General features: G+C 47.4%; 1 protein-coding gene across 2 annotated transcripts in view; it reads left to right on the plus strand.

Annotated features, from left to right (window-relative positions):
- Nucleotides 1-16,429, plus strand: part of LOC139047580 (phytanoyl-CoA dioxygenase domain-containing protein 1-like) — a 32,230-nt gene that overhangs the window by 3,844 nt on the left and 11,957 nt on the right. For both annotated transcript variants that reach the window (XM_070521437.1, XM_070521435.1), the window contains exons 2-4: nt 14,905-15,048; nt 15,140-15,215; nt 15,293-15,340. In XM_070521437.1, the coding sequence (XP_070377538.1) occupies nt 14,998-15,048; nt 15,140-15,215; nt 15,293-15,340 (175 nt within the window). In that variant the 5' untranslated portion in view covers nt 14,905-14,997. The remainder of the gene's footprint in view (nt 1-14,904; nt 15,049-15,139; nt 15,216-15,292; nt 15,341-16,429) is intronic.

The raw sequence follows: 16,429 nt of genomic DNA on the forward strand, positions 1-16,429 counted from the left end.
GCCTCCGAATGCAACAGCTGGTGGCAGCGCTACGGAACAACCTTCGTCGAGAGAGATCCTAAGGAACCGGGAAGAGCGAAGAAGAGAGAGCCTTCGTCGAAAGAGGTCCGAAGAAACTGGGAGTAGCGAAGAAGGAGCGAGCCTTCGACCCAGGGAGTCCGGAGGAACCGGGAACAGCGGACGAATGAACCGGATGGCAGGGTGCTGCAACCGTAAGTGAGCGCGTGGTTTTTTTCCTTATGATTCGCCAGACTCAAAGGTTGTGTGTTAAATTTTGATATTTCTTGGAATCGGGAGTTTTATGCACTGTGTATTTGCACAAATTAATTAAGGAAAACAGTTTTAACCACCTGTCGGGGCAGCTGCCATGGATCTCAGAAGGTTGACGAGGTTAGACTTGTTGTTGGTGTGCGACGATTTGGGAGTTGAGGCGGACGAACGGATGAAAACGCCAGCTATCATAAAAGCGATTAACGATAGTGGCAATGATGACAAAAGCATTGAGCTTGCTTGGGAGGTGATACAGGAGCCACGGGAGCGTGTGCGTCGTGTACGTTTGCGAGAGCGTCGTGAACTTAAGAGTGAGAGTAGGCGTGAAGAACGCGAGAATGAACGGAAGCATGAGCTTCAAGAACTTACTCTTAGGTGTCAGCGTCACGAACGTGAGAAGGAACGCGAACGTGAGTATCAGGAACGTAAGCTTGAGCGTGAGCAAAAGTATGAGAGAGAGAAGGCAGCACTGATCAAAGAGATACAGCATTGTGATCAGTTATTGGCACAGAGACAACGGCTGTCTGAGAATTCTGTAGGTAGTACAGAGCGAAAGAATGAGGAAGCATCTAGCAGATTTTCGCCAGAAGCCGACGAAAAGAGTAGTGCCTGTGAGATTGGCTGCAGATTCATAGGAAAAGGGAAAAGGCTAGCTGCTAACGATGCCTTAGTGGCAACAGAGGCCGTTAAAGGCCGTAGTGAGAGCGACGAGGTGCTGTGCCAACAGATGACTGTGGAGACAGCTAGGCCAGCTGCGAACAAATTGGCACAGTTACCGCGCGTGTGCGTCGCTGGTAATGTTAGCGAGGTTGCTAGCGAAGGAAAGGGTACTGCTGACCCGAGGGACGCGAGCACCCATGTAGAGCCAGATGTGCGTGCAGAAGTGAAGTGCGAGCTGAGCGGTGCAGTTGAGGGTAATTCTCAGGATTGCGAGCTGCGTAGCTCAAGAGAATACAACTGCATTGTTCAGGGATCGGTGCGGCTCGCCGCCAGTCTAGGTAGCCTAGAGAGGGTTGATTCAGTTATTAATCATTCGGACTGTGCGCGTGAGACAGCGATCGATACCGACGGGCTGTGTGCCGATGCACAGCGTGCGCTGGGCAATGTAGCAGAGGACAGTTCGCAAGAGTGCGAGTTGTCTAACTCCAGTAAAGCCTGCTGCATTGTGCCAGAGTTGGTTGAGCTGTCCGCCAGTCGAGGCAGAGAGAGTGTTGATTTAAGTGAGAATCAATCAGACTGTGCGGGTAAGAGACCGATCCGGGCCGACGAAATGTGTACCGGCCAGCACGAGGCACGAGAAGGCGACATGAAGGCGAGTGCAAGGAGAAAGCGCCGTAAAAAGAAGCGCGGTACAGACCGAAAGTCGGTAATTAATGTAGCACCGCCAAAGATGGCCAGAAACCCAAAAGGGCAGGGCGCGAGGAAAAAGGTGCGGTCGTCAAGGACGATGTTGACGCATCCAGAATGGTAGAGCCACCGGTCAAAGGGGGACCGCGAAGAATGTTCTGCACGGACGCGGACAAAGGGCACGAGGCTGTTAAACTCCTCGTCGTTCCGTAGTTCTTTTCATAGCTCAGCGTGCAGTTCGAAGAAACGCAAGGTGGCAGGACGAGACCAGGTGGGGAGTAGCGACGCGGTCAATCGAGTTTGTGTTGAAAGCGGGGCGCGAGGACGCAAATTGGCAGGAGACCGTAACGTCTTGGGGGAGCTGATAGTTAGTCACCCCTTTTGTTGTTCCCCGGCAGCCAGAGTAGCTTTCAGACCACGCCCACCACGGGTTCGACTCAGAGTATGAATCAGTCGTAAGCAATCGGGAACGGGAAGCCAAGAGAGCTTCCGTAGAAGTGAAATGTTATTTTATTTTTGAGCATCGGAAAATTTCGCGATTTGAGACTAGGTTTTCTTTCAATATGTAAAGGTATGAGCTTTGTTTGTGTTTTCATTTGAGAAGCTCGAGATTTGAAAGATGCGTTTTAAGTAAACATGTAGTCTCGCGAGATGCTCATTAATAAGTAGATAGGCTTTTTTTTTTGTGTGTGTGAGTAACCTGAAGGTCAAGGTTATCGTCGAAAGGCCTATGGTAAAGCGCGTGTTTTATTTAACCTTCTTTCTTTTTAAGTGTTGAATGTTCTAAGGTTAAGCGCGTAGATTTTCAGTGAGTGCATGATTTGCACTGAGAAGCGTTCTTAGTTCCATTAGCGCGTGTCCTGTGTGGACGGCAGGAAGCAGATTTATGACTGGGTTGCTCGTGTGTGTGGAGGGCAGCCGTATTCTGACTTCTCTGATAAGTACGCGTGGAACGAGTTATTAAAAGACGCATTATTTTAAGAGTTCTGCGGAGTGTGTAAGTCCCGCAAGTTTAATTGTTCGTTTATGTCACGTGACCTGTAGGACTTTCAGGGAAGAAACGTGAGTAAGCGTGAATGCAAAGTTTGCCTACAACGCAAGTACGCGTTCTGTTTAGTGACCACAAGGCTAGTGCGCTTGTGATTACGTACTTGTGAGGTTGACCAGATTGTTCAGTGGCACCAATACGTGCGATAAGTACGCCACTGCGATAGATTGGAAACATGCTGTTCGTGTAGTTAGGCCACTTAAGTTATGTTCGGCTGTTTTCATTTGTTGTTTGCATCGTCAACGACCCTTTTGTTTTGCAACAACAATAGTACTCTGGTCTTGTCGGCATTCGAGGAGAAATGTATAGCTGTTTGGAAGGGTGGTTGGAACTGCTTTGTCAAAATTGGGGGAAATAAAAGATCAGAGTTCATTTTGACTCAGTAATAGCCTGGCGAGTCAGGGGTGAAGAGCCTGCGCTTACACGTGGGGCAGCGCTGTGTTGTTTTGTTTGTTTGACGTATGTTCTCCACGGCCCAGGATCCCGAAGTTCGTCAAACGTGGCGCGACACCAATACCCTGCAGGTTCTTTCAGCGTTCCTCATGGCCAGCGAATTGAGTTCACCGGCCATTCAGAACTACCGGGGCGAGGACGAGCTGTTAGATATGGCGCCGTTTCCTGAGGCTACTTCGAGTTCCCCAAACCACTTCGAATCGCAGCACAGCTAATTGAGGAATGCAGAAGCAGGAAAGCACATTCCAGAGGAGCACCAGACAAGTGCAAACGAGTTTGCGGCCCCCAGGTCGTGCGCCGCCGGGATTCGAAGGGGGCCTCGGACAATGGAGCTCAATCGATCGTCCCCCTTCGCCTTTGAAGAAGGCATTTGCCACCACTGCGGAGCCGTACCACCGGGAGCAGGTGGGCACTCGTACAATGGAGCATGAGCGCCCCCCCCCCCCCCTCCTTCTCCACCTTAGAAGTGGATTGCGATTCTGCGAGGCAAGTGCGCAGGAGGGTCAAGTGATCAAGAGAGGAGGACCAGGCGCCGACTGCCTTCGCCGGGTATGACACCATCGCACGGGCGCCTACCATTGGCGGAAAGTGGCGTCATCTGAGCGGACTCTCCCATTGGTCGAACATGACGTGACTTCCAGTGCTCGAAGGGTTTATAAGAAGCCTTCCAGAGAGACCAGGATATTCCCTGATTCCCCGATTCACCTCTCTCGAACTTCTTGCCGCGGGCCGCAGCGTCCGAGTTGCTGCCAGCCCGTAATGACAGTACAACTGGTACTTGACGCTCACCTCCTTGTAAATAATGTAGAATAAACCCTCCCAAGTTTTGGGTGTCCATCCCGACGTCCGTCCTTCAACCCCTACACCCGGTGAATGAAACAATTTTTCAACGGACGGATATCCTTAGACATCCGCAGTGTACTTCCTGCCAACGTTTTTCCTGCATCCTGGGGATATTCCTTGTGTGTGAGTGTGATGCGCAGGTATACATCACAGTAACATGTCAATGGTTCTTGCAGGTTGCTTAGAACCAGTTGATCCGTGGCACTGTCTTTCTTGTTTTGTATATGGTAAATCACTAAATAACGCTACAACAGCTCTCAATTGAGTAACAAAAAAGTCGCAGTTTCGCCCGAAAGGCGAAGCATTATACGAAGTAAAGTTAGGAGTTTTATCAGCTGCATACACGTGATTAAGAGCGGCAGCCAGCGGCGACTGAATTCCCCTTCGTGCTGCTTCTCGCTTAATTCAATGCGAACTAGGCGCGCGAGAACACAGCGCCTACGAAGCCATCACCAATCTTGTGCGCGCCGCCGAGCCTTCGAACCCTCCGCGGGTTATTACCTCAGGGCGCGCGCGGACGCTCAGCCACCGCAGCCGGAGCAGAAGAAGCGATGCGCACTGAAGCGCACTTCTAGCGCGCGCACATAGAGAGGAAAGGGGAGAGTTGGCGCAATGTTCTGCAGCCCTTATGCAGTGCTCAAAGTAAGGTGAAGAGGGGGGCCCGGCCCCCTCTTCTAAAAAAAATTAGAGGCGGCTCGGCCCCCTCTAATTTTTTAAGGAAGGCCTCGGCCCAACACCACCTAGACAAGAGAAGGCCTGAGCGCTCGGCGAGTGACGTCACGGAGTAGAGGCCGGCGGCGTGCTCGCGGATACGGATTGAATGAAGGTATCGCGCCCGTATGGGCAACGTTAACCAGAGCGCAGTTACTGTTTTTTTTTTTAGGCATAGTTGAGCAGATGGCCCGCAGAGAATAGAGTGTGTTCCAAGATTATTTTATTTATGCAAAACTATTTACGCGCAGCATTATTAAAAAGCTCGTCCATAAACAATGAAATGGTTTAACCTTAGGATTGAGAACGAATTTCGGGTAAATGATGACAGGGAGCACGGCTTATATTGAAAAGTCACAGCGCTGCCCTCTTCTTCAGAGTAGCTTAATTTTTGCCTTGATTTATCGTCGGCGTCGAAGAGTCTGCCGTTCATGCGACCACAAAAGTTATTCAACAAAATGTTAGCACTACACCATAACACATATCTCATGACAACTTCACTGGTGTGCCCTTCTTCACATTCGGGACGCATGCATTTATTCCAGTCTAGATTAGGCTCTAAACGAATAATTTCGCTTTCGAGGCATTATTACATACAGTACCGCAGTCCACATATTTACAACACCTCAAATGAGTTTAGCAATGGAGATACAAAACATTCGTGCAAACGAAGAAACTGCTGCCCTATTCCGCAGAATTCCAGCTTTTATTTTCTATGCTTGGCATTAATTGGCACCCAATATCCATTGATGTTGCGGAAACATGAACGCACGATTGGTCGGCCCCGATTTGTAATTGCTCCAGCAAATGGGCACGCAGCACTTATTAGGAATATCCTGGCATGAACGTAATCCACATTCCACGGCAATGAACGTTTGCCGGACACACAACCGCAATCGCAGCACAAGCGCAGAGACTACATGCACGGTTCACGCCCAGAAAAAAAGTGCGCTCGGAAGCATGTCGCAGCATGCCAGGAGTTTTCTACCCCCGAAGCTATCCAAGCAGCGGCAGGGTTCCCGGAACTAATCAAATTGTTATCGCCGTCGTCGCCCACTCGGTCTTCCGCGTCTCATTTTCAACACAGGTGCGCCGCTCGTAGGTTCGTAGCTCGCTGCACGAAACTTCTATGCGGGCCTTTTTTGCGTGACGTAGCTCAAGGCCCCTCCTCGGCAGGTCAACTGTCGCACTGCGGTATCCATCCGACAAGCTCTGGTGGTCACTTTATTGCCAGTAGTGCTTTGTGCGGGGCTAATCTTATTCTCCAATTTTTCTATTAATAATTTAATCGCGATTAATCGGTTGATGTTGCATGAGCAAAAGCAGACTGCTGCGTGCATTTCCCCGAGGCACTGCACATGACGGTCACCACACTTTTTCGATTCTTGGCACAGCGTACTGTTTCATGAGCTATCTGCTCGTGAATCAGTGAAGGGAAGGTTCACCTGGCTTCTTCGTGTTACCAGTTCATTTTCATTCGTTTAGTTGTGTATTATGAGGGTTGTGTTATACCAAAGACGCATGCATTTTGTACACTTTTGTAGGTAAATAAATAAATTATGCGTTTTAACGTGCCAAAACCACTTTCTGATTATGAGGCACGCCGTAGTGGAGGACTCCGGAAATTTGGACTACCTGGGGTTCTTTAACGTGCACCTAAATCTAAGTACACGGGCGTTTTCGCATTTCGCCCCCATCGAAATGCGGCCGCCGCGGCCGGGATTCGATCCCGCGATTGTAGGTAAATAGGTGTGAAACCATGAAATTAAATATTGTAGTGCCTGATCGAGGTTGTCAAGCAAGGGAGGCAACTAATGTTCTGCGTTGCAGCTAGACTCTGAGATTTGCTCTGAGATGTCACATATATTTAATCCTTATCCTCCGAAATTATCTTTGAAAAAAAAGTTTCCAAGATGAATTTTTTGGCGTGCTTGATTGAATCGGCACATTAAATAAATGCTTGAAATACACTCAGAATAATCTATTTATTTGCAGAACACCCACAAAAATTTCATTCGAGAAAAAGTCGGCTTCACTACACTACCTGCTTTAGATATGGCTTTTTCAGCGCCAAATAAGAAAAAGTGAACGTCCCACACATAACTTGTGTCGCCTTTGAGAGTTGTGATGAAACCGACTGCCACGTAGAATCACATTTAGTCATGTAGGAAGGCATTATAGTAAGGCACACACGAACGGTAACTTGATACAAACGTTTCGGCAGGTGGTCCTACCCTCATCAGAGTAATCACTCTGACGAAGGCGCGCACGCGCGCGCGCGCGCACACACACACACACACACACACACACACACACACACACACACACACACACACACATATATATATATATATATATATATATCGAGGGTCTCGAATCTGACAGCTCTGATGTCATTACGTAGCGATGGCGTCACGCGTTACGTGACGCCATCGGGCAAAACAAGGATGTTCCACATCTGCCCACCATGGCTCTGAGTGGCGCTGGATAACACACCCAAGGCTAGTTCTACACATTTTCCCGCTCATTTTAATTCAGGCGCCGTTGAAAATAATCCAGGTGCCAGTAACTTAATCCAGGCGCCATCCGAATTAATTCGCGTACCAACTGATTTCATCCTTGGCCCGGCCATAATAATCCAAGTGCCACACATTTTAATCCCAGTGCCAGTCAATTTAATACTGCTGGAAATTGATAAAGAAACGAATCATTATTGTAAAAGAGGCCACCACGATTGTAACTCACATAAGTGAGTCACAATCGTGACGCACCTTACGCGACGACGTGGGTTGCGATCATGACATGCGATTTCCTTCCCTATCGTCATGCATATCGATGAATGGTTCGCAAGGGTAAAAACTTGCTCACCGCGTAACTCAGGCACTTGCCATAATCACTAAGCGACTCATTATAACTCACTTAAGTTTGTACCTTGCATGCACTCCTATACTACCGACATGCATATAAAACGAAATTGTTCTGAGAGTAACTGCTTATTCTTGAGTGACATGATTAGGTCACTAGTGACTCACTCAACGTACGTCACCGCCGTCGCACCTAATTGGAAACATGACCAGGTGCTTCCAAATATCTTACTTATAAACGGTAAATGAAGAAGACATAAAACAGGGGGAAAATGACATAAAAAAGCATTTATATAGCTGAATTTAATTGAATAGTTTTCAAGTGGTACTCTTGCTTGGTTTCATCCAGTCCGTGATGGATGTTTGGCGCTTCTGTGCAAATCGGCAAGCAGCCACAAACGACGTCATCTCACCTATATGTATAATAAAAAGCCTTCTATGCCTTCATGCTGCTGGAAAAAGTTCACTAGGGATTTAAAGCAGGCATCTGCCGCCTCACAAGTCATCGATCGGTGCAGGCTATGTGCTAGCGAAAGTATGAAAGAGCGCGCTGAGCGCGCAGCAAAGCAACGCAACCTAAACAAACAGCACTTGGCAACCAAGGCACACGGACAGCGCGGCTATATAACTTCTAGCGCGGCGTTGGGTGGGCGAGCTCCACCACTGCATAAGCTGGCGCCACCGTCGGCGTGACGTGCCATGAGGGATCACGTGGACACAGCGGCCGCGTCGGCTGCTTCGGAAGCGCCGAAGCGAGCTGAAAACGAAAGTTTAAGTTCCACGTGCGCTGCGGTTCTGATTAAGTGGTGAGGTTTTCCTGCCTTGGGTGTCTGCTTGACAACATTTGAAAGCGCTATAATAAGTATAGTGGCTGCCTTTGGAGGCGTGCAGCACGTAGGCTACTGCTCGGTGCCGCAGTGCCGGACGTACGCAACGGAACCCGGTGTCAGCCTTAATTATGCACACGTAGCCGCCGGACAAGAAGCTGCGTGAAGCTTGGCTGGCGAAACTTAGAACCGGCAGACAGCCGCCGGCTACAACTCGAGTGTGCAGCAAGCACAGACGCGAGGAAGATTTCTAATACGGCGTCGGGGCTGCGATGTTCGGCGAGTAGCACAAAGCGCGCACTCAGACGCTCGCCCTCGCGCTGCCCGGCTAATGTCATGAAGTTTGGTCTATGAACTTGTTGATGCTACTTACTGGCAAGTTCACAGTAATGGAAAGGGAACCATAAAAAGCACATAAAGAGAGGCACGACATATGCTCACGCTTGTGTAGCACCAAACAATGAAATGTACGGGATTAAATAAACGAAGCAGCGGGTAATTGCTCGCTGAGAATGCCGATAAACATACAGTGCGAGGCAACTTGAGAAATAATGGTATTTAAACGTCCAGGACCTTAAAAAAAGAAAAAAAAAGATTCAATCATCGCGGCGGGACATTCCAAGTCGCCCTGGTAGGTGTCGATCGAATTCGGTAGCTATAACGAAATTATTTTTGAACAGCTCCGAGAGTTTTCACGCAACGATGGTCGCTTGTGTGCTGTCAAACGATTATATGCTGCTTCCTAAAGCTCACGGCACGATGCGAAAACACGCTCCCAGCGAAAAGGAAACTCGTACATAGCTGCAGGCGCGCAGTCGGTCGCCACGAACCCGTGCGATCGCTGCAGTGAGGCCTCATTCTGTTATACTCCATTTAGTTGCACAGACAGCCCACTATAAGAACATATTTCACATGGTTTGCTCACAGCGTTTGCCTACCTTTCACGCAAGATGCCGGTTCGGGAGACTCCTTCGCGGCGACCGCGCGCAATGGCGTTCACTGTACGTATTTGGTAAAGAGATAGCATCTGTAAACGATTCTCCGCTTTCAGTTTGCCCAAGATTATTATTTCGACAGTAAAAAAGTTCGCTCGTTGTCCGAGTACTTACAGAAAAGTCCAGGAGGGCTGCCGCGCGTGGTGTTCTTATTGAGCGCCTAAGCGAAACCTAGCTGCTAGGAGCGCAGTCTTCTGTCGCGCGCATGGTACCGGAGGAGGGGGCATTGTAATTCGGCCGCGCGGTCACGCCGGCTTTATCTTGAAAGCGATCTTTTTTGGGGGGTACAGTCTATAGGTGGGCCGATGGCTCGTAGCTTTGCGTGTGCTGTATTCTCGCTGCTCACTTTGCGTTGAAACGATATCACGATCGGTCACTTCGCTCACTGCTGCTGCTGCTGCGATTCCTCACGCCAGCGTTTTGACAGCGTGTCCGCGGTCGTCGAGTGTGGTGTTCATGCTAGCCTGTGCGCGCTGACACCATGCTTGTTAATTTAGTTAGTATACGCATATTTACAAGGGGGTGTTCTACTCCGGCGGCTGCTGCGTATGGCGCGGCCGCGCGAGCCGTCTTGAATACGATCTGCGATGCGATCAGTGTAGGCGTCTAGGCGCACCGAGGCCCGATAGCTTCCTGTGCGCTATAGCACCCATTCGCTTGCGCGTCACCAGTGTTCACGATGTGAAACGTCGCCAACTTTTCTTTGTTTCCTCCTTTTGTTTTCGCCTGTATCCTCGGGCGATGTGCACCGCAGGCCTCCAGTAAGGTGCCTCGATGCGCACCCCCCCCCCCCCCCCCCCCCGGGCGCAGCGCAACGAGGCACCCTAGACCAACGTTACTAGACTAGCTTCAGTTGTAAAACTCTCCGCCCGCGCGCTTACAGCCGGTGTCCCCACTTCTGTGACAGCCGCCAGATGGCAGCGCCGTTCCATCGGGCTCCACCACGGAGTTTCCTTCCTCCGTGGACTCCACTGCAGACGCCTCGCCGCAGCCTTCAGCCCGTGCGGACGGGCAGTTTGCGCGTGTTTCACGCTCGCTGGCGTTCTCCCTTGTCCGAATTAGTGATACCATGAGAAAGCGGTATCCACCTACAGCAATAAGATTTATCGGGCCAGTTGGTTCATACTGTAATAAGAGTAAACAGCACGAAAGAAAGAAACGCATAGAGCGAAGCGCGGAAGCTGTTTTCTCCTGCCGTCTTAACGTTTCGCGCAGTTTAGGCTCAGAAGCCTGAACATTTGGCCAAAGTGTGTGATTAGGATGATCTTCATCCCCACCGAGGCTTCTCGCCACGCCAAAGAAGCGCAACAAAAAGAAAGATGAGGTCAGTCTTTGAACACACAAGCCACACACACACACACAAAAATATCATCTGTTCTTCCACTCCGTGAAGATGGTTAACCAGCGAAGCTGAAACGTGCGGCCTGTGTTTATCACTGGGTTAATCTGGAGGATTCATTAAAGTATTTCTGAATTATGCGGTCACACACACAATCGGCTGCGACGGAGAGAACGACGTCACTGACGGTATGCCCGTAGTCCGCCGTTGTCGCTTGCGTTCGATGTCTCGAGTTTGCTCGGAGGCGTGATTAGCTGCCTTCGCCCGATTTGCGATTATTCAAAATTAAGTTTCTTCAGAAATTAAATCTATCCGTTACGTAAGACAATGAGTGGCTCATACTACCTTAAGCAATGGCCCCTCCCACCGTAAACGCGGCCTCCCCATTACGATGACAAGTGAAATTCTACGCTGGAATGATGAACGGCAACGCAGCCAGCTGTGGAAGACGACGATGAACGTAGGGGCAGTGGCACGAGCGCGTGTGCCGGTCGGCACAAGGAATAGCCGAATTCATGGCCGTGGTGCTAGCATTACGCAGATTAGGACCATCAATTACGTCAGCCGTGATAGTTACTGATTCTTTGTCATTGTGCTCATCCCTTACTGCTTCTAGTGATTCTCGCGTGATGAGGACATTTCAATCATTGGTACCTGGTTACTTGAGAAGCGTGCGTTTGATTTGGGTGCCCGGCCATAAAGGACTAATCATTAATGAAATTGCAGACTCTCTAGCCAAGGCATCGATAAGTGGCCCGATTCTTCCTTGCTGCCCTTTGACTGCTTATGTAACTGCAGCTAGATTTCGCAGGAGTATCATTATACAGTCAGTATCAGGCTCCGAAATTACTAACTCTGTGGAGTACGGACATCTCCTGCACCCTTGGAACAGAGATTTTTGCCGAACACGGAAAATTGAAGTGTCCATCACGAAGCTGCGCTGCCGTATACCTGCATTGAACTTCTACCTCCACAGGTCTGGTCTGGTCCCCTCACCACTATGCTCATTCTGTGGCGAAGCGGAGACAATCGACCATTTCTTGTTGTCTTGCAGACGTTTTTCTATTATAAGAAAACGACTACTCGAAATCCCGCTTCGCTCTATTGGTCTGACTTTATCAGTGCCTGTGATCCTATCTTTTGGAGCCTCCATTGTTGGGTTCAGCAACAGAAATGTTTGCTTAGCGATCCAAAATTACTTCATTGAAACTAATCGATTTCCATGTTAGATTGATCGTTCTCCCTCCCAACCATAGCTTTCTTTTATTTCTTATCTTTTATTAATTATTATTATTATTATTGTTGTTATCTTATACCCGGTTTTCATCTGATTATTTCTTTTTTTCTCCAAACACAAAACGTTTACTTTTAAACTCACACGCCCAAATTGTTAACTCCCTTGTTATCATTATTATTTTAGGCACCTAATTAAACCGCCCGATTCTTGGCCAATCCCCCACTGTGGGTATGTGCCACGGCCACTCAGGACAACAACAACAGAATCGCTCTGTTCCACGCCGAGCGAAGCGTCGCATTGCTGGCGGCACAGAAAACGCAGCGCGCCGAACTGTCGACATCGTTCCGATAGCCGCCTATGCAGCCAGGTGCGCAGCACGTCGGCATCGTCTGCTTATATTCTCAACAAACTCGGCGAAAGCTACAGTTTCGCGGATTACATGCTTAGTCCGGCCCGCCCGCGTAGCCGGCTAGTGAGGAAGTGAAGCCGGGCGCGACTGCAGCGCCACGAAGGCGCGGGCGGGTGGCGGTTCCGCGCAACGGCGCCGAGTTTTAAAACTGAAGCTAGTCTAGTAACGTTGCCCTAGACTCCAGTGTTGGTAGCGGTGGTGGTCACTCCGAATGTTCGTCTTAACCGAAGAGTATGTGTGACACGTGCAGTTCACCTTAAGCAGATTTTTTTTTTTTGGCATTTAGTCTCGAAAATTAAACAAATGTTCCCATGCTGTTTGCTACATGCGATATATAGGACACATATAGATATGACATATATATGACATATATATATATGACACACACACACACACACACACACACACACACACACTGAACTCTAGTTAAGACAGACTCGGTTAAGCCAAATATTCGCATATAACGAACATGTGAACGTGTATATTACATGTGTGTGTGTGTGTGTGTGTGTGTGTGTGTGTGTGTGTGTGTGTGTGTGTGTGTGTGTGTGTGTGTGTGTGCGTGCGTGCGTGTGTGTGTGTGTGTGTGTGTGTGTGTGTGTGCGCACGTGCACGTGTGCATGTGCGCACTATACTGTTTGCCACCCTACGAGTCCCTCCTCCAGCGAAGCCCTGCCCTTATGGGAGCACGGCTCTTTGCGTGCTTGAGAAGATGTCGCCGCATCAAGCCACCATCATTCTCGGCTCACCTTCGCACCCACAGCATAAGGCACATGGCAGCGATATCATCACAATAGACCTTTTTAAGATGATTTTACGATGACATTTTATTGTGACAGCAATCATATGGACACGCCAGGCGGGAATCCATCCATTCATCCATCTTAGGGCAATCCAGTGGCCCAATTTGTCTACCTGTTTGGGCCACTAGGTATGTGCTCCTGGTCGTGATGCCGTCATGGTCATTCCATTGTCGTCATTCCAGCTTCGCGAACCAACTCTCATCATGCTGTCGTCATCACGCCTTCTACTCTGACCCAGTGGTCAAAGTTGTCTAATAGCTTATTGAACCACTATAGGTATGTGTTTGGGATCATGATGCCGTTGTGGTAGCTACAGTGTCGTGATTTCAACTTTGTCATCTGACTATTGTCACGCCGTTGTTATCACGCCATGGTCATCCCAGTCGTGTTATTATTGTCATCACTTCAGTAACGTCATCCCATTGTCACACCGTCGTCATACCGCTGTCGTTGTTCCAGTGATGTCAGTCTTTCTTCACTATGGTATTGTAATCATACTGTCATCATTCAATCATGATTACCTATGTCACCCTCTTCATGTCATTGCCATCCGTCGCTATTGTGCCTCCATTGTCAGATCGCTGTTGCAACGTCATTGTGGCCGGTCATGCTATTATCATCACTGCAGCTTCGTCATCCGACTCGTCACAATCAGGCTTCATGATACAGTAATCATCATGCCATTGACGTAATACACTCGTCATGCCTTTGTCCTCATGCCATTGTCATGCCATCGTCATCACTGCATTGTTGTCATACAGTAATTGTCGCATTCATTGTCATACCATCATCAGGATCGCATCGTGGTGATTCCATTGTCATTGTAACTTCGACATCTGGCTCTTGTCATGCCATCTTCGTCACGCTGTCAATTCACACTGGTCTGTCACTACAGTGCTCGATTCTTATTTGCATTACCATTGGCAGTCATCGTGAGAAGAGTTCTGCCATTAAGTTTTTTTTAAAACATTCAACACACACACACACACAATATATATATATATATATATATATATATATATATATATATATATATATATATATATATATATATATATATATATTCTGCACCTGCTTTTCCTTACAGCAAGAAAAAGCCAGGATGCAGAGCATGTAGTGAAAGAAAATCTTGCTTGTCTTCGAGTCCCACTGTCATTTTATTGCTAAAGCATTATAGAATCCGCCACATATGGTGTATGTGTTCCATTTAAGTGCCCATAACAAATGGCCAGGTCTATCTTTCTACATGTTATCTTGTTATCTACATGTCTGCAGACACTACTATTATTCATTCCTTAGGTTGCACACGAAATGCACAGACGAAGGAACAATTGGTAGCCTAGTTCTTCCCTTTGTATGTGTGTTTCACGCGCAACCCAAAGTTTGAATATAAATATGCATTAATTCGTCCAGCTTTCAATTCTTTTGCTGCATAAACCTTTTTCTGGCATACATGCTTAGTGCTGTAATTACTGAAGCACAACAATTAGGGTGTCAGTATTGCTAAATATAGAATTTTACATATTATCAGCACATAATAAGAGCTTGCAGCACAGATACACAACATTAAAAATGCTGTAGATTAACAGAAAAGTGAGAGGCAACTATGCTTCACAATCAGCATTTCATTTAACTTGCATGCAGTACACTGGCCTAGTTTAGTCATTTCTCAGAGTTATTCTTTCTGCACTGTAGACTATATTTCAGTCTTGTCAGTATACACATTCAGAGTCGACTTAATGCTACAAAACGTTTCAGTTTCAGAAGACAGGCCTGGTATCAATACCTGACTTTCTATCAGATGATGATGTCCAGCAGCTGAAGCAAGAGTGTGAAAAAATAATAGATGGCATGGAAGACAACAATGAGCAGCTAACTGTTTTCAACACAAAAAAACATGAGGTAATGTAAGGAAAGTTAGTAGCTAGTCAAAAGAGTTGTGATAAAGCAATAACAAGCTAATCAGTTGTGCAAAAATGTACTTTATTTGAAGGAAAGAAACACATACTTCTTGGAGTCTGGTGACAAGATTCGGGCCTTTTACGAAGAGGACGCATTTGATGAGCAAGGTAATATGGAATTGTACTAGCTATAACCCTGCCTTGTTGTATCTGTGGCGAATGAAAATTGGCTTTCTGTATTACAGGAAACCTGGTTGTAAGTAAATCAAGGAGCATAAACAAGATTGGACATGGTAAGCTGTAGACGCAACAAATGTTTCGTATAGCAGACATGACTTGTTAGGGTTACCCACCTGCAAAGTTAGAGCTGTAAGCAAAACAGCACTGCAAGGTACAGCCTATAAAATTCTGTGGGTATAAAAGCATATCATGCATTCAGTTGGGCTAGGTTTTGATAAAAACATTATATACAGATGAAACCAATAATATTTGTGCTATTTCTTTAATGATTTTAAGTAATAGAACATTTAACACCCACAATATATGAAAATGTAGTTACAGAAGTGTCGAATAGCAAGTTTTATTTCTTGGTTCAGCTGCAACAGCAGCATGCAACGTACCCTTTTGGTCACTTTTTGTCACAGCTGTGATGCAACAAATTCAAGCAGCCACAGTGACTATCAGTGTACACAATAGTGGTAGGGTTGCCACTTTTACCAAGATTTAAAAAAAAAATGGGGGTTGGGGCATGGGGCATGCACCGACATGGGACATGTTTTTTGTGAAGATTACTGTACGCAAAAATACAAACAAAATAAAGTTCCGATATGCCGAATGCAAACTTTGTACGACTGAAATTTATTGAAAGGCTTTATATAACATTTGGACCCAGCATCATGCAAGGGTAGGAGAATGAACAGTCTGCATCCATGATAAGCACCGACAGCAGGTAGTCACCAAGAAATGTATCAGAGGAACGCAAAGGATGTATGTACATGGACTCATAGGAGAAAGCTCAAAAGAGAGAGAGAAAAAAAAATAGGGCAAAAAGATGGACCATTCAATCTTGCAGTTTTGGATAACATGATGGAGGAAAGTTTGACCCCTTCCATGCCAAGCAATTAACTTGAATTCTGACCAAAAATGGAAGGTTAAAACTGCGCGAAAAAATGAGGACAAGCAGAAGGAACACACAACACACTACGAGTGCAGTGGTGCTCGTGGTGTTTTGTGTGTTCCTTCTGCTTGTCCTCGTTTTTTCGCGCAGTTTTAACCTTCCTTCAATTACAAACCAACTAGCTCTCAAGAACGTCCTACTAAAGACCAAAAATGGTCAGATTATTTTTAAAGACCAGCTTGCCAGCTTGCTTTGATTCCTCGGA

This window comes from Dermacentor albipictus, chromosome 1 (genome assembly GCF_038994185.2).
Source record: "Dermacentor albipictus isolate Rhodes 1998 colony chromosome 1, USDA_Dalb.pri_finalv2, whole genome shotgun sequence".
Taxonomy (NCBI): domain Eukaryota; kingdom Metazoa; phylum Arthropoda; class Arachnida; order Ixodida; family Ixodidae; genus Dermacentor; species Dermacentor albipictus.